This window comes from Argiope bruennichi, chromosome 2 (genome assembly GCF_947563725.1).
Source record: "Argiope bruennichi chromosome 2, qqArgBrue1.1, whole genome shotgun sequence".
Lineage (NCBI taxonomy): Eukaryota > Metazoa > Arthropoda > Arachnida > Araneae > Araneidae > Argiope > Argiope bruennichi.
The window spans coordinates 79,531,147-79,557,102 of record NC_079152.1 but is presented as its reverse complement, the minus strand read 5'-3'; the positions used below and the strand labels follow the sequence as shown (position 1 = coordinate 79,557,102).

Sequence of the window (25,956 nt, the reverse complement as noted above, 5' to 3'; positions counted from 1 at the left end):
ATTACAACAAAAAACTGGTTTTTACATCCTATTGATGATCAAATAATAATCTTTTCAATGATACTAATGCTTCATTGGAAAAAAAAAATTACTTTTAATGAATTTTTTAAAAAAATAATTTAATTATATTTTTTAACAATTTATTTTGTGCAAAATAAAAATAAAATTTAAGCTGCACGAGCATGTTGCACGTAAATGGGGGGAAAATTAAGTTTTATCAACGCGTTGCCATCATATTGACAAAAGCTGAAGTTAAAAAATACATTTACTATCTTTCCAAATCAAAACAAATAAAAATGCAATTTTCAGTGTGTGTCTGTATGAAATGAAATTAATATGAAACATGATCTTTTTTTAAAATGTAAATACAAGGAATCGTTTTCTATGATCTTTTGCAATACCTATATTCTACAAGCGGCTATATCTTTTGACTCCAGGTTTCCCATCTTGAACATGATTGACTGTTCTGGTCATGTCATTCACTGACATTTACTCACTGCAACAGAAATATAATTTTGAATATATTTTCGATTTATTTTAAATATGATTGTTGTTTGTAAAAAAAAAAAAAAAGTGTTATTATTGTGTGTTCGTATTTATACTTTAGTAATGTGTTAAATCCAGTAATAAAAGCGTTAATAATGTAATTTTCAGTTATTTATAAATGCAAGTATAGTGGGCGTAGAATCGAGGGATATAGCAGCCTTCTTTTAGGATTATCTCGTCAAACTATAAACGCTCGCGAAAAGGTGCCAAACTTTTGAAGCCATCATAATGAAAAGTAATTTGCGGTTATTGCGCAAATCCACCTTTTGGCGATAATATCGAGTTGGCGAAAATGGTCAACAGGATAATCCCAAAGTACCTAGTAGTGTATAGTTAATACTAAAGTAATAAAATTAATTTAGCCATGTCAATCAATTTCTACTTGGTTAATAATGCTTCAAATTGGAGAAATAAATTTTTGGCGACAAAAATTGACGGATATGCTTCAACGTTGAAGTTAAGGACACTGCCAAAGTTTTATTTTGGCATATCTCTTGAAATGAAGAACAACAGGATGGTCGACCATTTATGAGTATTTAGATGCCATCAAAAATTTTTGAAATATGCATAAATGTAGCTGGATAGCTCTACCCGAGAGTTTTTTTCTCAGAAAATGAACAAAACACATAATGTTTTTTCGATTTTTTTTTCTTGCTAAAATGGAGGGTGGATGAGAACAAGCAAACCGTTGTATAAGCTTTTGTATGAAATAAAAGTTCGTGCTATCGGATCAGTGATTGGAATTATATAACTGTTTGACTGTTTTTTGTTATTATTTTAAATATTTAAATGTAATTACAAAACTAAGTATAATAATAAATTTGGTGAATTATCGAAAAAAAATCAAGTTTGTAGATGATGTCATGTTTTGAGTCTAACCACTTTTTACCATATAATATTTACAATCAAATTACTCACTTTAGAAAATATCTTTAAAAAAACAATTAAAGTATCGGAAATTATTATAGAAGCGTGCATATATTTCATTGAAATCATAAATATAAATTGTATAGTACCATAATATTTTGTTTAAAATTAATTGAATTGATGGAAATGTTAAGATAAACTTTAAATAAATGAAGAATAGTAAATAAACTGTGTTGTAAGATTAATCTCACTGAAAGGAGATTCATCTTACAGACGTCAGTGAATCACATGAGCAGAACAACCAATCATGTTCAAGATGGAAAACCTGGAGTCGAAAGATATAGCCGTTTGTATATTACTAATTCAATTAAACAACTTTATTTAAGGCAAATATTTCTTAATATGTGCAAGATATCTACTATAATTTGACCGTAAAAGCTAATATATAAACCTTTATTAACAGGCATATATCTGTTAACAAATGGTCTAAATGTAATAACTAATTATATTTTATATAATTTCAGTCAATAAATGCTGACGAATTACAAATTTTAAATTTTTGCATATAATATTTCTTTTTATCTTTTTTAATCTTTTTATTTAATATTTTAAATAAAACGATTTGAACTCCAATCAACTAAATCAGTCACTCAAGTTGATCGTCTTATGAAAATTTCAACATGACTATTTTATAAAAATGGGTGATTATAGATCACTTCATCGACTGTCTAAAAGAAGCCAATCATCTTCCAGAGTTTCTCAAGAGTGATTAGCCTAGATTATGAAAATGTTAATTGCTCTAATAGTGTAATATTCAAAACTTCATAAATCGGTCAGATTTGAACACAGAAAATAGAAACGTTTATTCGTTTATTTAAAACTTGGAGTTATATTTATAGGCATAAAATTCCTGAAATAATTTCGATTCTTTTGAAAATAAAACTAAAAATGAATTCTACAATGAATCCTTGAATTTTTTATTGTATAATTCTTTTAGATACTTTAAATTATGAAAATTATTCTGTACTGCACAAAAGACTTAAATGCTGAACGACTCTGTTTTCAGTACTCATATTTTTTTTAATGCTTGGTTTCTGTAAAAAATGCTTTTTATATTAATTTTAGTTTAATTATTTTCACTTTAATAAAAAGTTGAAATTTTAAGGGAGCTGAGGGAAAATTAGTAATATACAAAGTACATTATGGCTTAAGGCTTTTATAATAGTATGAGTGAATTATGTGACTATCAAAATTAGAAGCTTAAAATTATTTTGATGAAGAAACTATTAAAAGAAAAGTTACATAAAATATTTGTTGAAAATTTTACCGAGCATTATGATTGGTGAGTCGGCTGTTCGCCAAAGGCGGCTAGTAACTAATAAATTTGGCCTTGGCATTTTATTTGTAAGGGTAAATAGCGTTATCCCATTTAATATTGATACAAATTTCAATCCGCGAATTGTGAGATATTATAGTTATCAATATTTTCTGTTGGACGGCATAAGGTTATAATGATAAACAGTGTCTATTGATGAAAAATTAAATATTTGTCACGAGTAGACGTTGTTATTTTGGCACAAAATGTTATTCCAAAAAGCAATCTTATCCATTGCATTACAATTCAGTGGCAACGTTATGTTTTACAGATACTAAAAGATCTTTTCTTATAATCTATTTTCCTTCAATATAATTATAAATTCAAATTCATATATAATGTGATTAAACAGTTATCAATAATTGCTTTTGTGCTACCTTGTGTCTATAATGATAGTATTAAAAAGTTGTTCATAAGAAAAACTGAAGATTTCAATTATTTGTACGAAGAAATTTTTGGCTTGTCGATATAATTTAAATTATGGGTTTCTATTTCTTTGAATAAGGGTTATTTTGTCATATTATAATATATATTTTAAATCATTAAATAATGTAAAATAAAATTAGGTTAAACTTTCCGAGGTTTGATTATAAAATCGATTTACAAATCCTTCTGTATCATAGTGTCTAATCAGAGACATATCAAATTAATCTTTATCCAGACGCTGCATTGATTTGTTTCTATCATTTTCGTTCTTAAGTCTTTCCAAAGTAAACTTTTAAATTTATTTTAATAAATCAATCGTCTCTTTAACTTGAAATAAATCATTTATTAATCAATACATCGACACGTTTATTTGAAAGCCCAACTATGCTATTAACATTCATAGACATGAGTGCTAGATATCGAAAGCTCAAAGAGGCAAAGAGGCATGTATTATAATCGATTCGAAATACTGCATTTAGATAATTTTCAAGTTACCAGTTCGAGAAGCTATTGATTAAGTTCAAGCACTTCTTCAGTGAAAAATGGCTTTTTGATTATATCTCAGATGGAATAAACGATATAAGTTGTCAAGACTAAATAAAATACTATACAAAAATAATTGTGTTGTTTGACAATATCATGGAGACAGTTTTCTAAAACATAAATGAAAAAAAAGGATAAGAAGATTTGTACGTTGTTAGAATAGTTGTCTTGTTTGTGGAAAAAGATTTTGCTTTAAGCAGGCATAAGTTCTGCAGAAACACAGCTTATTATTTCTTTCTTACTAGGAGATTGCAAGACCGGAGAAAATAAATCTAGAATTAAAGGAATGTATCGAAGAATTATTGGAAGTAAATCAGGGAATTAGAAGAAATAAATCTGGAATCCTTTCATCAGATTGCACTTAAAAGAACGATGATTTTCATTCGTTTTTACTTGATTAGATGCTCCTTAACATTGCTGAACATATGATGAATTTAATTATTGAATATTAGTTTTTCACAATGGTTTAATGTAATAAAATCTTCTGATATCTTCGAAAACAATAACAATTATTTTTGCGGAATTTTTGTTCTAGTTCTTATATTTGATTTATTGTTGATTTTAACAGAAAAACGGTGGTCAAAAAATAATCAATTTATGCACTTAACTTCATACAAAAAAAATTATGAATTCGTATATCAAAAAAGCATAAATAATTGACACCATTAATACCAATTTTTGGTAAAAATCAAATGCAGCCAAATGTTTAATAAATTATTTACATTATTGGTCACTAATTATTGAAATAACTCAAAATGATAACAGGTATTTGAGTGTGATTAGTTGTGAAAAATATTCATCAATGGAAGTACATAAAACATTTATTTCTGCGAAAGTTCATAGAATAATCAATCATATCCGATTGACAACATTTTGTGAGCCATAGAATCATTAATTGGTGACAAATTTGTAAAAGATGCTATTTTTTGTCTCTGTAATAAAAATGAATGCATTAGTGTCTATACTGCGTGAAAAAAATAGAAGGGCACAAGATGTTTTTAGATAAATGAAAAACCTTGAAACTTTTTCAGATTAATTTAATTAGAAACACTTTAAAGGTCAATTTACGATGAGATGATTATGTCTGAAACTCGAAAAAAGTGCAAGTCAATTACAATAAACAAATCAGTTTTGACTACGTCATATTCTGTGAAAAGATAGAATGATACTTTTAAATAGTGCAAATAAAAATTTTGTTAATAGGGAGCTCTTTCGTCATTGGTTTTGATTATTGCAAAGATTCAATATGGCATCGAATCACGTAAAGTTTGAATTTCTGCTTGGCAAAAATTTTCCTATGTATCATTCAAAGATCTCCGAAGCTCATCTATATATTCAAACTGCCTGCCTCCCCTGTAAATGCAACGAACAATCCTTTTCCATATGTTTTCAACAATGTTGAGATTTGAGCTTTAAGTAAGCCGGGTAAAGTTCAGACATTATTTGATGCAAACCAATTTTTTACACCATTGATTTTATGAATTGATGTTATGCCATATTGAAAAACCCAGTCTTTTTCATCTTGCTCAATGCCATAGGAAATGAGATATGAATACAAAATTTAGATATAGGCTTTGTGTTTCTACCTGCCACTCAGGAACACTAGGCTTTTACTTCCATCGTAATCGACTAACAACCAAATAATAAAAATTATCTTCTCCCATCTGTCAGGCAGAATAAGTCTTTTCTTTATTACCGACACAAAGCCAATAATAATGGTAGTCATTTTTGCCATTTAAATTAACTTCTTTCTCAGCAGAAAATATAATGGAGGTTCATTCTGAACTCCAGGACGTTTGGCGTTTAGCCCACTGCAGACGGCGTGCCTTTCACTCCATTTAGGTTGACGCTTCCTTTATATTAATATGAGCTTTTGAAGATTTTTATGCAATTGTAAACAATTTTTGAGAATTGTGTATTGTCAGCATTATTTTGAGATTTAACAACTCTTTCATGCATTTTTCTTTAAGTGTTTGAAAGATTTATCTTTCGTTCTGTATCAGATTTTTAGGTCTGCTAATTTTATCTTTAGTTCCCCTTTCTCTCTCTCCCTATGATTACTATGATTTCTATGAAATTCAAAACTGTATTTGAACTGATATGTAGCTGGTTATAATCTCTCTCACATTATAAGCGTCACTTTTGCTGGCGACAATTTAATAATTATGAAACTCACTTAAAGACCGTTCTCTTGGCATTCTAAAAATACAAAAAAAAAGAAAAAAAAAAAAGAACTGCGGCTTTCGATAAATGAAAAAACATATAAAAAGCATGAATTACCCAATTTTAAGGTTTACAATATCTTTCAAAACATTTGTTTTATCAGTATTTAGTACGTATCGTCTACTTTTTCACACACCAATCGTTTAAGTACTGTTTTTTCTTGATTTTTAGTAGTTGATAAAATGTATCCATTTAAAATAAAAAAAATTAGTTATATAACATAAAAAAAGAATTTCATATCCATAGGATCAAAATGAAAAGCATAATTTACAGAATATGATTGTCCTTTTTTTTTCATAGTGCAACTAATCACAATAATGCACAAAACAGCTTTGATAAAAGTGCTAAATATTTTCCTTCTTTTCATAAGTATTATTTTGGATTCTGGCTCATAATATATATCTCTCTGAATGAGGAAACATAGATTCAAAAACATTATAAGTACTCAGTTTTTGGATGAACGCAGTAAAATTTATAATTCGTCTGAAGTACAGTAATGGCGGTAATATGGTAGAGCATTACTGAATAATAAAGTTGTCAGGGTTTTTTTTCTCTCTTTTTTTTTTTTTTTCATTATTTATTATATTGTCCTAATTTCACGTTTATTTTGTCTATTGGCCTTTCAGACTGATATAGAAATTAAATATCTTAGTTTTAGCAGCGTCAATGCAATGCAAATGGAAAACATTGTATTTATTAAAAGATTCATTGTCATCTTTGAAATGATTGTGAGTTCTCAACTTCGAAATAATACAAACGTAATAAAAATCCCTCAAATAAATAGAATAGATATATCATAAAAATATATCAAACAGATAGAATATATAAATCATAAAAATATTTCAAACAGATAGAATATATAAATCATAAAAATATATCAAACAGATAGAATATATAAATCATAAAAATAGATAAATTAACACAGAAAGTAAAATTTTTACACAGGTAGAGTAGATACTGTTTACAATTCAAGAATTTGCTACTAGCATAAAAATATTTTTACTTAGGACAATGGGATCGTAAGAGAAAGAATTATTATTGCAGGGCCTCTCTGATAGCAAGTTAAATAAAAGAATTTTAAAAAAGGCCCATGTCAAAGTTATAAAACAAGAATCCAGATTCCTGCTTTATATGCAAATGGAATATAGATACTTAATACAGATGAATTTGTTGAATACTAACTAATTTACCTGAATATAGATTTAAAATTTTGATGAATTTAAAGGAAAATAGAATCATAATTTTAAACGAGAATCGTGTAAATTTATATGAAAATAACAATTTAAATGGTACACGATACAATATCAAAAATAAATCTTTGGAGTATTTAAAAATTATTAAATATTTAAAAGATTTACATTCTTTAGCTGTACATGCTTCGTATATTGTTACTCTTGTAAGTAATTCATAACGTTGCCTTAATATTTTTCTACTAAACCTGACAACTACACTTTATTTGATTACCTTTTTACATTATTTAATTTTCTGACAAAACCCTTCCTTTTAGAGGATTCGTTTTTTGCAGTTGCAACCAATTTAAAATGATTTATTCGGGCAGGTACAAGTCATTTTTAAAATAGGACATGTATCCATTTTTAAATTACTTGTATCTTTTTGAACTATGAATGAAGCTTGTTGGATACTCTGTATATATAAATTTATTTGGTAGTAGATGGTGAGATTTATTTGGTTGTGCCTCCCAGATAAAAATGTTTGGGATTCGTAGGCTATTTAAATTTTCACTTAAAGATAGACACAAAATTCAAGTTAATCCAATTGTTTCTCCGATGCAAATAGAAATCATATAAGAGTTTCCAATTCCAATTTTTTTCATCAAAGACCAACCAACTTCAAATGTTTTGATACAATTCTTTGCTTCAAAACTCTGATCAACTATATTCATTACCATCAATCATTCTTATAAGTTTAATTTTTATAAAATTAGAGATGGAATTAGTGAGAGAATTTTTTTTTTTTCCATTTCCAAACTATATCTCATAAATAGTCATAATATAGTTTATTATTCTTTTTAGGTCTAAATTATGTATTATTTACTGCATGATTACAATTTAATTGCATTTAAAAAAAATCTTTCTTACTTAGTCAATCTTCCGTTCTCATAAGAAAAACTTCATAATACTTTCTATATCTTTATTGATATTCTATCCAATCTTCCACCTTGAAACATCTCATACACGGGGATAAGAATCTTGAAGAATGGTGATTGGTTCTCAATGGCCATAAAAATGGCATGGGGTCAAATGCCCCTACCAATACCAGGACGCGGCTGCTACGGGGCGGGTTCTAAAGAGGGCGATAATGACCTTTAGTGCTCAACATTAGCTTCCGCCAATACTGTCCTGTCGGTCCCGTCATTCAAAATTATCCGTGCGTCTTCACTGAATAGATGTTTACGGTTATCTTATTCAATGTTTTGAAATATGTATTTTCTCTTGCATATAAATTGCTTCAAATTTATTCATCTTAATTAGACAAGAGGGATCTGCTTTCATCTTCTGATTTACCAGACACATTTATTTATAACTAGCCGCCTTTGGCGACCAACCGGTTCGCCAATCTTAATGCACGTTAAAATTTTAATAATTAAATATTTTATAGAATTCCCATTTACATTGCTTCTTCATTAAAATATTTTAAAATTTAAAATTTTAATAGTCATATAATTCACTCATAATATTATAAAGGCCTTCAGCCATAACGTAATATGTATCTCACTAATTTTCTATTAGCTCCCGTAGAATTTATGCTTTAAATTAAAGTGGAAATGATTAAACTGCAGTAACTATAACATTTTTTTTTTTTTTTTTTACCTTAAACGGAGTATTTTTTTTTTTAAATATGAGTACTGAAAACAGAGTCATTGAGTATTTAAATATTATGGGCAATAAATAATATTTTTCTTAATTTGTATAATATCTTAAGAAGTTTTCAACAAAATTTTCTCAGATTCATCATGAACAGATCGATTAATTAACAATTTTTAATTTTAAATGCATCAAACACTAAGAAAATAAAATGAATCGTTTAAAATCGGCCGAAAACAGGTTTTAAAAAACTACTTAAAAAATGATGTACTTAAAACTATAAGCATATACAAAAAATATATAACTAACATAAATACAATTTAATTACAAAAGCATGTAACTAACCTAAAAATAATTTAAATCAAGAATCATCCGTTGATAATATTGTCAACAATCAAAACACAATGCGCATGCGTGAATTTTCAACGCCAGTTACGGTAACGCAAATGCGTGAATTTTTCTATGCCAGTTGGGGTAACGCTATGCAGATTAGACATTTTTAATTTCCTTTATTCGGTGTTATTTTAATACAAAAGTACTTCGATTAATTAACAATGTTTAATTTTAAATGCATAAAACATTAAGAAAATAAACAGAATCGTTTGAAATAATCGGCCGAAAAATGTTAACCCTAGCCTCATTACTGTTGAGAAAAAAAACTGAAGCCTTACTCATTTGGCGTTGGGGAAAATGAAAAGAATTTTTGGCGGGAAAGTTAGTTTTTAATTAATAATTAAAATTCTAATTAAAAATTCAAGAAAAGAGACCCCAGATGCACATTCCCGACCTCTAAGGTATGCATGTACCAAATTTAGTAGCTGTAGGTCAAATGCTCTTTCCTGTAGAACTCCAACACACACAAACACGCACACATTGAGCTTTATATATATAAGTATAGATAATACAACATGAGAAAAAATGTTGCCTATGCAATCATTTATTTATTTATTTATTTGTTTCTGTTGACAGAAAAAAAAATCATCACTATAGTTCATGTGTTGAAAAAATGTTGTCTTTGAAGAGAGTACTTTGGATTTTCAAAATAATTTATATTTTCCAAGAAAATACTACGGTCAGATTTTAGCCTCTCCTTTTATTTAACGAAATAAAAAGCTGAGATTTAACCCGCTCAAGATTTAAAAATTGCATCGTCAATTCAATGAATTACTTTAAATGCAAATTTAACTTCGTAATTTTCAACGATTTCGAGTTATGAAAAGTAAGAGAGTTTAATTAAGCATATATTATTTCATTATTTTATTTGTTCCAGTATTTATTGAGATATCTGTGCGACATTTGTGCATATTATTTTTTAAAAATAATTATAAAAAATCGCAAAAATAAAAGGAAACTTTGATTTTAAATATTTTTCTTGACCCTTACACACATAAACAATTTTTTATATAAATTGCCGACAAATTATTATAAAATAAATTTTCATTGAATCAGTTTATTTATCATCTTGCATCAATATTGAAATGATGAATATTTTATGTTGCAAAGATAAGTCTGGGAATTTAGAACAGCTTAAAAGGTATACAGACGAAAAAATTTTAAATGTACTATAACAGCTCATTAATGTAGTTATTGAAACTATTCAAAGTTTAAGAAACTGATGCTTATCTATAATCCAATTAAACAAATTAGAGAAACTACTTTCAGAATATCATTACGGAGAAGATGTTTCTGCAGTTCCACTTTGAGATTGGACACTTCTCTTAAAATTCATCATCATATTAAGTTTGATAAATTCATCATACAAATTTGTTTAAGAAACCAGATTTAAAAGAATTACATATTTTATTTTTACTTTTTATATTGTCGCATAAAGTTCAAGATTACGGATTCCAGAACAATTCTTACAAGAGGTAAAATTCAGAAGAAATGAAATTAATTGATTGGAATTCTGTCATTCTTTATGATCTTATTTAACTTATAAAAATATAAATATGCATTACTTTATATCACAGAATAGTCTTTATTTGTCAAATTTATTTAATAATATTTCATAATTAATGATTATTTGCAAATTAACAAACATTTGTTTACATGTAATGCAATCTATTTTCTGCAATTTTATTGTTAATAAATTTCTTAGATAAGTTCTTCATTTGGTTTTACAAAAAGGGTATGGGAAAGTGCAGTCTGAAAGGATTTAAGGTAATTGCTATCTGTAATTTTTTTTTTTTTTTTTTTTTTTTTTTTTTGCTAAAAATGATTTGGTAATGGACAATTTAGAATAGGGTAATTAAAAGAGTAACATCCTTAATATGCATAAAGAAATCAATGTTATATTGATACATCAATAAGATGTTAGAACCGCATATCTCTCTTCTAAACCAATCAAAATTATCTTTTCTTCAACAGTTTATTGAATTTAAATTTCAAATGCAAAATTCATAACATATATATCAATTATATTTCTATTTGCTATTTTTTTATAGCGAAAGTCAGAAGATAATTTTATGAAGAATCAAAATAAATCTGCTACCTTTGAAAGTCTAATTAAATGTCGTGTTAATTAAATGAGTTTATTTATATCAAGATATATTATTCAAGCTGGAAATACAAAACTGTGAAAAGAAATCTTCATGACCATTTATGTCATTTATTGGTAAATCGTAAAGATTGATTGTAATTCGATTGCCGCTTTTTAATCATTCATATTAATTTGCTGTTGTTAGTATTGTATGATTGGTATGCCTGTCTTAAAATATAAAACTATTTTTAATAACAATGTTCTTATCTTTTATTCAGAATTTAATTGCTAATTACATAAAAAAGTCCACATATTTTGAATGATTTATTCTTGCCGAGAACTTGTTAAATTGAATAAACACATTGTTTTCTGCAGGAATTAAACGTGCTGAGCCAAATGGTTAATTCATATTTACTGAAGAATGGGAACACGTTTTGATCTTCTTACCAATCTGCTATAAAATCTGTGGTTCTTACAAAGACTAATGAGTTCTGTACAAATGACCAACTACCTTTTGGCACTTTATAGAAAATACCTCATTGCATCCTGTGCAAGATACATCCCTTTTTATTTCCTACAATTGTTAATAATTGCTTTTGGCATTTTTAATTTAATGACTGTCTAAATTGAAATATTTTCTGTATCAGTGTAGTTAATGGGGAATATGCTCTGATTGTTTATTGATTCAGCTGTTGTTTGTTAAGTTTGTTGATTATTTATTGATGCATTCATAAGGTATTGAAATAATGCCAAGAACCTGATTATGCCCTGGTCTAATTCTTCTGGATATAGCGAAAACAATCATTCAGTTTGGATCATAATAGCATTAATCGAGAGGAAAAGTTTAAGGGAATTGGTAATGGTTGTGATAGATGACCTTAATATTTTGACATTCTTAATTTAAGAGTTGTGAAATTGAAGTATGTATTGTACTCGAGTAAAGAATAGGTGAAAATATCTAACGCGACTGTTCATTAATTGAGAGGTACATTAAAATTGTTTTGAATTAATGACGAAAAGATGGCAGTGCTCAAGAAAAGGAAAAATCAAAACTTTGAATCAGATTGACTGAAAATCTTGAGAAAATGTAAGCTGAAAGCTCATAAATTAACAGGAAGATAGATAGATGCAATGATTGGCATTTTCTAAAATTATATATTATATATTTCTTCTTCAAATTCGGTGTATATACAAAGATAATATTTGTTTAAGCTGCAATTATATGAATTCTTATACTACAATTGGTTATCAAAATAATGGAAACACCTGCGAATAAAAATGACATTTTTGAATGCGCTTTCTAAGCACTAAAATATAATAATAGGCACAACTATTTTTTTATAAATAGCGATGTATATATTCTAGTTGTATTTGTTAGCTTTATTAAAGTTCTGTAATTCTCGGATTTTTTTTTTTTAAAGCTTAAAATGTCGGCCTCTTAGATTTTCAAAGAGGCCAAATTGCAGGAGCCCGTCTAGCTGGAGCAAGTGTGACCGAAACATCCCAACTTTTAGGTGTGTCTAGATGTTCGGTGTCTAAAGCCATGACAACATACATATAGTGAGGCAAGACAAGCTCCGCGAAGCAAAATAGTGGGCGGAAAGAGGAGCTCAGTGAAAGAGACCGACGGGTATTGAAGCGGATTGTAATCTCTAAAAAGCGAACAACTGCAGCAAAAGTGACATCAGAGTTCAATACCCATGGGATTCTCCAGCGTCAGTGATTACAGTTAGAAGGCACTTTCATAAGTACATAAATTATGGCAGAGCAGCAATTCCCAAGCCACTTGTCAAAGGTGTTAATGATAAACATCGTTTACAGTGGTGTCACACTTACGAAACTCTGTCGATTGTTAAGTGGAAGAAAGTAATATGGTCTGACGAACCGTGTTTCACAGTTTTCCCTACAACAGGGCGGGTGCACGCTTGGAGGACACCTGAACAAGCGTAGATCTGATTGTCTCCTTCCAACTATAAAGCATGGAGTTGATCTGTCATGATATGGGCAGTCATGTCAAGAGTTTCTTCTGGACCAATCGTAACCATGAAAGGAAGGATCACTGAAGTAAAGAGAAATTTTAGCTGACCAGGTCCATCCTAAGAGGCAAACTTTGTTTCCTGCAAGAGATTGAATTTTGCAGGAAGATAATGCACTTATCCATGCCGCGAGACTTGTCCATTCATGATTTGATGAACACGAGGAGGAAGTTAAGCGTCTGCCTTGGCCCGCAGTCACCCGTCCTCAATATAATTGAACCGGTATGGTCTATTTTAGAGAATTCAATACGGAATCGATATCCTCCAACCACATCTCTCCCAGAACTTTCACAATATCTCTAAAAGAATTGTAAAATATATTCCTCTAAACACTATTCAATACTTGTATGAATAGGTTCCTCGACGACTCCACGCTATATTTCATACCGAAGGCTGTCTACACCATACTAATAAAGGATTCTTCATAAATCTAAGGTGCTTCCATTATTTTGATAACCACCTATACAACACTCGTAAACAACTTATTCAAAACTGTAGCTAATCTTACTTTTATTTATTTCTATTCAGTAATATACGAGCTGTTTTCTTTGAAAGTGGTGCAAGTCCATTTTTGCCATAAAGTTAGTTAATGATAATAATGAATGCAATCAACGAAGATCTTTTTATCTATAAGCAATTCCCCGAAAAAATCTTTTAAAATGTTCAACATTTTTTAATATAAATTTACATAGTTAATGAAATTAAAAATGTAAGTGGTATAAGCCCACTTTCCACAAAGACATATTATTCAGTTCAAAAATTTTACCACATAACTTCTCTGCTTAGTAATAATATTAATAAATAATGTAATAGCCTACAGCGATATGTGCACTATACCAAATAGCAATTTAAAATTAACTTTAATGTGGCTTAAAATTCTGCAGTCCTCCCAAAATAACATAGAAATTATTGATCACAAATTTTTATATTCTGAATTTTCTCACCTATTAAATGATGCCGATTTTGGAGCTATAGATATCCATAAAAAATGTTACCTTGTATTCCTAAAGATTATAACACCATCACATAATAATGCCGAAAGCATATAAAGTTTGTTTTACATGAAATGAAACGACATGTTTGAGAAAACCACTAGAAAATACAGTTGTAAGAAGACGAAAAAATACTGATGGTGAAGAAGCAAATTGGATAAAGATATATTGGAGATGGGTTTTAAAAGCAAACCGTATAATAAAATTCTGTATAAATCTTCATTTGATGAAAATGCGAAGTTTCAAAAACAAGATTTATCCCCCTTTTGAGGATGACCACGGAAATAAGAAAATATAATACTACCACCTTTATGTCATCATGCCAGGTCCATTACACAAAATATTCAACAATATAATGGATCTATTACCTTATATTCCTCCAATATATACTTCTATATATTCTTTTACATTCCTCCAATAATAATGTTATTCCATATTTTTGATTATTTTTTTTCATTTTAAGTATATTAAATTGAAAATAGATTCATTATTATTATTAGGCTTATATTCTCATAATATAGTAATTCTGTTTAGAATTTAATTTTCTGAGCTCGTCAATTTACAGTTACAAACAGAATTAAAATTGCAATGATTTTTATTGCCGAGTACGTTTTAGTTGCCTTAACCCTTTCAGGCATAGTGGCTTTCTTTGAGTGCACATAGCCTTATATTTTTTCTTAGCCGTGTGTATGTCACTGAAATTAGCCACAGTAGATTCAAATGAAGCTATTTCCTAACTTGCATGTAAATGTACGAAAAAATTAAATTGCCATTTTCATTGTCTATTTGATTTACTTTAATCAATTTCCACCTGACTTTCAGTAGTTTTATGTTCTGTGCCTCAAAGGGTTAAGGAAATTTTCCAAATGTTTGTAATAATGCTCATTCATTTAGGCCTATTGCAGGATTTTTAGGGGGGAGGGGACAAGTAATATTTCTTTAGTAAAAATATATTTAGAAACTGAAGAAAGACCTAGTATATTTTCTTTCAATATCATGATACGATTTTCCTTGCAAATATCTGTTCTGAAATTAAATCTAATGACAATATTAATAACCTTGAAAGGGATTCTTGCACTCTCCTGGCTAAGCACCTCAATTGAAATTTCGTATCAATTCAATAGAAATGGGTGATTTTAAGTACTCTTTGACATCTGGTGTGACTTGAAGGATTTCTGAAACAATATTATCTGCTTTTCTGTGTTAACTTTAAAATGGAATAAATAATCTTGCTTCACATTTTTACAGCTGCAAAACATATTTATTGTATTTTTTCAGTATTTTTTTTGGTATAAACTATCATAGTATATTTTAATATAATTTTCATTTGTGAATAAACTTCTTTCTAAGATTCCTCACATTTATTTTAACGAAAAAAAAAAAATCTTCGTTTACTGCAAAAGTGGAAATCTAGTTCCAACAAAAATACTTAAAAATATATTGGGTGATAACCTAAAAATTTTAGAAACCTTTGAGCCAAATTTTGCTGAAGAACGTATTTATTCCATTAGAAACAATAGCATATAAATTTTTTTGTGTGTATGTCTCCTGAAAAATTCGTATTCTTGTTTTTTTTTCCCCTATAGTTATTATACCTAAAATTATACCTGCTCACGACAACCAGACTGAGCTCCAACAATTTAAATTTTAAATTATTCAGTTGAGAATTTAACCCTAGAATTTGCCCTTGATGTACTCTGGAACACAATTATTTTCATTTACTAACATGGATGATTTATTTATTTCCTTGTATTTGAATCTTTTTCTAAGAACCATAGTTAATAAATTTTCAGAATATATTTTGGCTTGATTCGTTTTGTGATTTTTATCTTGTTTTTTTGCATAATTATTTCTGTAATTTTAAATCAAAAGGAGAACATGCAATTAATATTAATTCACAATCTGCTCAAGTATGTATGGAAAACCTTTCATTCTGTAACGAAACGGAAAAAAAGAATGATAAGCCAAACAATAGGAAATATGTTTAATACTAATGCTGTAGACAGAGTGGCTGATAAATTGGTGAAATATGATTTTAATATCGAAACCATTACTTTTCTATATTTTGTAAAAACGGAAAAAGGTTCTTTATCTTACTCTGGATGCCACGCCAGATTCCTTGTGAAATATATTAATCATTTTCCTAAGCATGCAAAACTATTGCGAAACAGAAACGCCCGAATGTCTCAGACGGAGTTTGCTCTTAATTATAAATTGCGGCACATGGAAAATTCTGATTGGTAGTTGATTTGCCTGTTCGTAGAATGAAGCTTTAAGGTATTGAATTTAGTTAAACTTTGCGTAACAAGACGTATTCAAGTAGAGTTTGCAATCACTTTACAGAAATTCAAGGAATGCCTGGTGTTTTCTTAGTGAAAATTGTCCTTACAGTCTAACAGGAATATATCTGAAATGTTATCATTTCAACATCTAGAGCAATTTCTTAGTTAAAAAATATTATTTCTTCTTTTAAAAATTTATTGATATATATTATTTTCGTCTTTACTATATTAAAATCAATATTATTAATTTAATTAAGGAATGAAGTCTGTAAATGATAAACTGAATATGATGAGTAGAAATGGTTGTAATCAATCTTTATTTAATGAACGAATTTCCATTAAATGAAATTAAATATCAATGGGTAATGTCATAAAGTAAACGCATATGATCATTTAAAGATTAAATAAATGAAATTATTTATTTATTCTTCTGGACTACATCAGAGTCGATATTAATGCTTTTAATGCAAATGAATTGGATTTGAATGAATAAACGCTTTTAATTCAAACTAAGTTTAATTTTAGAATAATAGAGCAATGAGATTAGAAAAATGATACCTTTTCTATTTCCTTTTGAAAAATAAACACGAATCACATTTGTAGCATAAAGAACGATTTAAAAAAATGATAGCAAATTTAATTTTGAAATAACGAGGTAGAAAGCATTATAACTGTCTTTAATAAAAATTTTGATTTTAATACAAAATAAGTACGAAAATTCTTATAGCAGCTGTTTCTAAGCTTTAACATATTTTTAATTGATAAATCATCTATTCGGCTTTCTTTAGTGGAAATTGTTTTATTCAGCCATACTCAGTTATTTGTTAAATCTAGATCAAAATTCAGTATCTCAATGCTACAGATTTTATTTTTTGATACATTACTCTAATATTTCAGACGATTCTCCAATTATGATATTTTTTTCCAGGAATTCCTACCGGAATATTTTGAAGATGATTCACCGTTCTTATATCGTTATGAACATGGTCCTTGAATCAGCAAATTCCTGGGTATAGGATTCATGACTACATTTATCGATCCTCGTAAAAAGAAATAATTCCTTTCCAAATAACCAACAGGCAAATTTTGTTTTAAACAAACTGAGACATTTGAAGAAATTCTGATGTGCGAATCATTGTTGTAAATAAGTTTTACAACAACCAAATTTGAATGGGAATTGCAAGTAGCGATAGGAAATGGAGCCGATTTAGGTTGAAATCAATATTGCCAAAACACCCTTCAAAGCAAAATATGTCCATCACCTACAAGAAAATAAGCCTTTCCTTGATGTCAAATAAATGCAAAAAAATAATTTTTCTATGACGTTTTCAATGACATTTCGTTTTGTCCATTCTTGAAAGAAATTTTGACAACACTATGCTTATGTTACTTGCCTAATAGTTCATATGATATCATAAACTACACTTTATAAATTCTCTTCAAATGATTTCTAAGCCTTTTATATCTGTAATATTGTTTTTCTTAATACGTTAAGGAATCTAATATATAAATAGATCTAAATATATTTGCACGCAAGTATTTGTTTACAAACTCAATGAATTTTGAAATATTTGGAGGCGGACATGAGGCCTTTTTATTGTCTGTCATAATACAATTTCTGTATTTGATTAGAAATTAATTCTAATGTCAGAGAATACAAGATTGAATGCAAAAAAATCGATTGTTTGTTTATATACAATTAAATACTAAAAGCATTAGTAAATTTCAAATTATGTGGTTCTAAGAAATTAGTTAAGATTTTTCTCTATATTTTATGATTCTGTTTCTTCTATATAGTTTAACGACATTTTTCAACCAAAAAGTAATTACAAATACCTATAGTTATGTAACTGTCCCAATAATATCACTTGTCATTTTTTGTTTGAATATATTCACAAATAGACATTTGACGCTTATCCCAAATTTTAGAGTAATTATGATAATTCTTTATCGTTTAAGATTAAAAGTATAATATCTCAAAACTATAATATTTTGGATGTATAATTGAAGAACATTTTATATTTAAATAATTACAAAAGCTTTAATTAAACAAATTAAAGATATTCACTGCTTTGTTTCAATTTTTTCAAAGTGTAATTTTGAGATAGAAAAAATCTATTCGTTTGCTTTGTTTTGTCAATATTTAATTCTATTTTCTTCTAAGACTAGAGAATAAAAAGCAATTCATAATATTTGTCAGAGTATTTTATTTTTTACTCCTTCATCCTTACAAATTCTTATTTCCCATTAGTTCGTTGGCATTGTTAATTTATTATTAAAGAGAGATGTTGATTATTTTCTTTAAGGTTATACAGGAGAGAAGAAGATGTAAAAAATTCTCCTTAATCCTTAAGACTTCTTTTTCTTCTGTAGTAAAAATATTTTTTTCATTTGCGTATCTTTCAATAATATTTATCTCAATTGCTTAGTATTTTTATTATTTTTTTACTTGCTCATATATTTAAGTGAATAATAAATTGTGAATTCACATTGTGATTCAATTGCACCCTGAAGTTCGTATTTCCACCCTGGATTTACTTTGTTTAATAAAGTATCGAAACAAGATTTGAAATATTAAAAAAAGTTTTATAATTTAGTTTTAAATTCATTTAATTATTATTTTTTTCATTCTTCTGAGGAGATTTTTATGTAATAAAACAGTACTTACGGTAAACTTTGAGGTGAAACTGAATTCTTGTTTCTCTGCCATCAACGACAGCAGAGCACGTGAAAGTGCCTTGATCCTTGTATCGAACGTCTTCCACAACTAGCTCTAAACCTAGTATATTATTGGCTGATGGCTCCACGTGAACTCTGAAAGAAATAATAAATAAAATTAATAATGTATAATTTTGTATAAGAAATAGAATAAATAGTTTCTTTTTTTAAAAAAGAAACAATTTTTTTTTTACTTTCTGAATTTTTCAACTGAAACGCAGAAATAAATTTATATATATATATATATATATATATATATATATATATATACGAGCAAAAAATGGTAGATATAAAACTCGGTTTAATTTGAAAATTTTATTAATATTATATATTTTTTCGGAATTTATTATACTTTTTTATTATATTTTTACCGATTTAATGTTAATATTTTTTGTATAAAAATAGAGTAAGTAGTTTCTTTTTAAAAAAAATGATTTTTTTTTTTAAATTATAAGTTTTTAAGATGAAACGCAGAATTAAGTAAGAAATATGAGTAAAAAATGTAGATGTAAAACTCAGAGTAATTGGCAAATTTTATAAATTTTATATTTTTACAGATTTTATTACACTTTTACCGATTTAATGTTCATAATTTTTGTATAAAAATTAGAGTAAGTTGCTTCTTTTTAAAAAGAAACGATTTCTTTAGAATATGAATTTTTAAGATGAAACGCAGACTTAAGTAAAATATATTACCAAAAAATAATAGATGTAAAACGTGGAGTAATTTTCAAATTTCATAAATTTTATATTTTTACATTTTTTTTCTACATTTTTACAGGTTTAACGTTCATAATTTTTATATAAAAAGTAAAGTAAACAGTAGTTTAAAAAGAAACGATTTCTTTACATTATGAATTTTTAAGATAAAATGCAAAATTCAGTAAAAATTATGAGCAAAAAAAAAAAAAAAAAAGATAAATCTAAAACTAGGAGTAATTTGCAAATATTATTTACCCATTTAAAAAAAGAGAATGAACGTTTACTATAAAAAATAAACGCTGCAGCGAAAAAAAAAAGACTCTAAAAGACTCGCTTTTTTAACTGTGCTAACATAAGTACTTTTATATTTATGTTAGTCTTACCACACGAAACACGTTGCGAAGCAAAGTGTTTCATGGGATCAGCTATTAAACCCATCTCATCATCTTCATCAGAATTTTTTTTTTATTCAGTAGATTCATGAAAGTAAAGTTACTAATAGTTTGGAGAATAATACATAAAATGGGTTTTACTCATTGAAGAAATTCTTGCTTTTATTTTAATTGTTTTTCTTTTTCAGATTAGGTGATGTAACACCACAGAAGACTAAAAATGAATTCCCCTTCATTACTTGAAAACACGTTAAAAATTTATTTTTCCCGTTTTTTGTATTTTTTTATAATATATTATACCCTTTTACCACTAAATAATATTGCTGTATAAAATTTCTGAAACAATTTGATGACGTTTGGAACTCTCTAAGATATCCATATAAGATGCCAGATTTAATGCATTTCCTCTCTTTCAGAATCATCAACTGTTGACAGAAAATATTAATGATGCATGTTTGCAGTTGAAAATGTTCATTGAATATATTTATTTGCAAATATAATGAATTAAATCTTCCTGGGATCTTCCCGGAGCTTTCTCGCATTCTGTCTAATGAAAGTGTTATCCCAGAAAACGCCTTGCATGGTACTGACGTTGAATAGTTATGAAATATCAACCGTTGGAGTGAATTTAGCATTTTTATTTAATGTATCATGGGATCCTTGGTGCTTTGGCTATTGACTCCTTGTATGCGGTTAATAGTATCCGAACAAAGAATTTTTTGATGTAACCAATTCTAACAAAAATCTGAATCTAAACTACATTTGTAGTCACAAAAGGGCATTTCGTGACTAAGTGTAATTTGTGACTAAAAGTAAGAATTTGCGACTGTTGAATTATTTGTGACTACAAGTAAGGATCAAATTTTAAATATTTAAGTAATTGCTTTTTCGAGATATCGCGTTTACATGTTTTTGCGTGTACAGATCGATAGATAATCAATCCCTTCCTGTGTTCAGTTGAAAATTTGTTTGGTGTCTATATTAGAGATGCTAAATATTTGCGACGATTTTATCTATCTTACTCTCTTTGTTTTGTAGTTATAGTTTTAAATTATATTCATATAGCTGGGTATACAGATTCATCTAATTGTATTTCTTTAAATTTGATGGAAATATAAAAATTTGACGTAAAGACCAGATACCAAATTTCATCCGTCTAGATCAAAGCGTTTTTGAGTTATTTATCTGACAGGTAGAGAGATGGCTGGATATTTTTCAAAAACATGTTTTTCGAACTCAGGGAGACACTAATTCGTATAGATTCGTTAAAATCTCCAGTTTAAAATTTTTCTCTATACTATGCATACGAGAAAGTGGAAATGAATAATTCTATTAAATTTTAGGGGATTGAGATGCGGGAGGATAGAACCTGTGACCTTGTGGTTCGCAGTCCAGTAACATGACCACAATACAAAAGCAATTGCTCGTGTAGCGTAGCTGTTAACTGGTTTATAAGCACTCACATCCGGGTCACCAATGTGGCGTATTGGAATGAGTTCTAAAAGAACCTGGGACCTTGAAGTTCGCAGCCCAGTAACAAGACCACAATACAAAAGCAATTGCTCGTGTAGCGTAGCTGTTAGCTGGCTTATAAGCTATTCACCACAAACTATAAAACTAACAGTCATTCTCTAATTACAAGTGCTCTAAAAACAACACTGATTCAAATGACTTAAATATCTTACTTTTTTGTTCTTAAGTATTATTTAACTATTAGCAGATTTTTTTTGTTAGTTACTGACACAGAATACAGGTATTCACATAAACGAAAATGGGAAAAAAAATCCTTCTGGTTACAACAAAAACAAAATTATCTCAAACGTTTTAGTTGTTTCCTCCCCAAGCTATCAAATTAGTATTAATTACTTCCTAAACATCAATAATTATATATAAAATAAACAAATTTTCCAAAAATAAAATTGGGATTTTCATAAAATAAAAATTAAGCTCAATTTTGATATTTAACGAAATTTCTAAAAATATTAATGTATAAAAATAAATTTTACACCGTTCCATAATTTTAAAATTTACATTTTAATAATTCTAATTTATCAATCGTGCAAAATTTTTAGTCACATTTTTTCAATAAGGAATGTATTTCATTGTTGTGTAGAAATTTAAATTATTTTTACTGTTTCATCAAATATTTGATCGCTTGATTTTTTCCCTCATTTTTGAAAATTGAAGAAAAAAAAGTATGTTCAATATTTGAGTAATTTATATGAAAAATAAGAAAGAAAAGCTATAGCAATACGCGGAAATTGGAAAATGGATAAAGCAGACAATTAAGATATGAAGAAGAATAGGAAATAGAGATATGATATCATTGGACTAATCTCCATTTTAAAAGTAGAAATAAACGTATGAACAGATCATATATTCGATACTAAAAAAATACGACTTTAATATCTGATAATTCGACTGAATCACAGATATGAATGTATATTTGATTATGTATAACCAATAACTTCGGTGAACTAGCCATTCGCTATTAGCGGTTAATGTATAATAAAACAAAAACGGAAATGTATTTTTCGATGATTCGCGTTTAGTAATGCTTTTGAATTTATTTAAGTATTAGAGACATTTTGAAAGGTTAAAGGAGTTCTCATTTCAGAGTTTTGGATCAATTCACCCATATATGTTTTAGGGCTACTCAAAGGTTTCTCAGTGATTTTCTATGTTTCACAAAACATTAATTTACATTTAATATTCCTGACATATTCCTACTCTTAAAAAAATTTCCAAACCATTTCATTCTGAGATTAATCCAGTACAGGTAACTTAGAATATCGGAATAAAGATTTAAAAAAATACCCTATTTTCTCTACAAAACTGCAATGAGAACTCGTGTTCTTAAGGTGATGATACGCAAGAGAGAGCCCCCACTTAGCCGATACCTACAAAGATAATGAATGCATGCTAGACATCTTTTTTGATGTCTCAGGAAATCTCTCTGTCCCTGAAACTCAGTGACAGTTTGAGAGAAAGCGCGCGCGTCAGTTATTCAATCAATCACATTTAATAAGAATAATTTTGCAATGATAGCCAGGCATCTTGGGTATACGTTTAGATTCATTGAATGGGCATTTGCGTTCATTCTGGTTTCATATAAAAAGTTGTTAGGAAATGATTTCTAATCAAATTCTGACAACATTTTGTCCTTATTTAGACTGAAATATCAAAAAATATCTTTCAAATGCTTTCTTGTTAATTCAATATGCATTCGATAAATAAAAATCTACTCAATTAAAGGTAAAATTTATTTTAGTTAAGGAGACAATGGACTTTGAAATAAGCAAAAATGGTCCAGAACATGAAATTTGATTTTTATTGTTTCATCACCACAATATATGTTTATATTCAACTGAAATAGCGCTATAAAATGCATTGTTCAATAAAATAAATGTTTAAAGGGATTAGAAGGGAAAAAGAACATTTAAATGACTTTTAACAAAATAGTAGTGTAATTAAATTGAAATGTTCGAGGTGTCTAACTTCTTGAAGAAATTCAATGAAATTGGCAGTAAATATTTTGCTAAAACATTAGAAGAAAATAGGCTGTGCATTTCATATTTCGAATTTTTTAGATAGTTAAAAGTCGATTTCAGTTCAGAAGAATATAAAATGCTTATGGAAATTCAGTATATGTGCATTAAAATATTTTGAAAAAAAAAACCTTTAATTGTAATTACAAAATTATTCACAGTTTTGTTCCAAATAAATTCATATAGGGTATTAAGGAAAAAATAATTTGATTTTTTTTTAAATAATTGACTTAGAATATTTTGAATTTTTTAAAAATTATATATTTTGAATTTTTAAAAAAAATAATATATTTCTTTTCAAAATTTGTTTAAAGAAATTACACAAATATATATTTTAATACATATACAAAAAAAATACCATAACCCTAAGTAAATATTTCGCAAAAATGCATAATACAGGCATCCGTTCCCTTAGTAAATATCAAATTTATATATTATTATTTTTCAAAAGTTTTAGTTATGTTTAAAAATAGCTAGCATTTTATTTCGAAAAATAGGGTATTATTCTAACTAAATTAAATTTAATTAATTAGAATTTTAAATTATTAAATAAACTAATTCAAATTTTAAATGATTAATTAATTAATTTTTGAATTAGTAATTTAATTAATTAGAATTTTAAATTTTTAAGTGATTTTTAATTATTAATTCAAAAAATAATAAATTTAATTATTAATTAAATTAATTAGAATTTATTTTTAAAAAAATTGTATTTGAATTCAAATTTTATCTAAATTATAACTATAGGAATGTTTATATCAACTTTTTATCAACTAAAACAAATATCTCTCTAAGCAGAAAAATGCCTTGAAAATTTTCTTGCAATAGCCCTTCTAAGTTTATAAAAAATAAATAGATGAACATTCCTACATATCATTTCTGTCCGAAAGGACAGTTTTCTAAGTAAAGTTTATTTAGCTTGAACGAAAAATAATCTTAAATTCTTAAACAATGTATTTATTTTTAGATCCTCCCTTTTTTTAGTAGCAAAATAAAAGTTTCTTTACTTAAAGCAGTGTACTTAGTCTTTTAGTAAAAGTTTTTGACTTCAGTTTGCTTTTAAGTCACGGTTCTTTTTCTTTTATTTCTCAGTGCATCTTTGTTATAATATCGCATTTTAAAGAAGGACAAACGTTTGAACATAATTCAGTATGGAGAAAGAAATTTGAAAATGAACTTTCTTACAGTTACTGTGACTAACTATTTCACTGATAACTTTAAGCATGTTATTTTCCAAATCATTTTAAGCATATTTAAAAAAATATATACAATAATAAAAATAATGCAAACTTCAATCCTTTTTACTGAATAGTTATTTCCTTTCAAACCTGGAATCCCTTTTAAAAGTAAATATTTATAAATATATTATATTGAAATATATTCGTATTTATTCAATGAGTATAGAAAAAGTTTCTAGTTTAAATTAGTTTGGAAACAGAATAAAAGGATAATATTAAGTACCATTTCATGAAGATACTAGGTTTGATATATATACAATACATATCACAAAAAATAGAGCATAGCAACAGAGGTGATACAGTTCCAATAGTTCCAATATCACTTGGCTAAGCAAATTTATCTAATTATTGAATCAGGCTTTTATGATTAAGGAAATCTTTCATTAGTCACATCTTCCCTGAAGCGCCTGAGATAGAAATCTGATTAACTGAAATCCATGCAATTCCTCTTAGAATCTTAACCGTCCTCTTAGAATTCTTTTTTTAAAGGTTCTCATTTGCCTCATGATGTTAATTAAACTATGAAAACCTGTTGCAGCGAGCAATTTTTTGCTGCTGTGTAAATCTGATTTCGATGTTAGAATATGAAAACAGTCCAAAAATAAATTTAATTAGCTTCTGCTTCAAATTATAATTTCTCAAATTAGCATACCATGCTCTAATCCCCTGAATCAACATCAAGATAGTATGGCGAATGTATAAACACGCGAAACCAGAAAACTACAAAAAATTATCTGTGTTCGTTTATTTATTTCTTTTCTAAA

General features: G+C 27.6%; 1 protein-coding gene across 1 annotated transcript in view; it reads right to left on the bottom strand.

Annotated features, from left to right (window-relative positions):
* Positions 1 to 25,956, bottom strand: part of LOC129961726 (fasciclin-2-like) — a 108,381-nt gene that overhangs the window by 43,752 nt on the left and 38,673 nt on the right. The window contains exon 3 of the mRNA XM_056075275.1: positions 19,263 to 19,408. Coding sequence (XP_055931250.1) covers positions 19,263 to 19,408 — 146 coding nt within the window. The remainder of the gene's footprint in view (positions 1 to 19,262; positions 19,409 to 25,956) is intronic.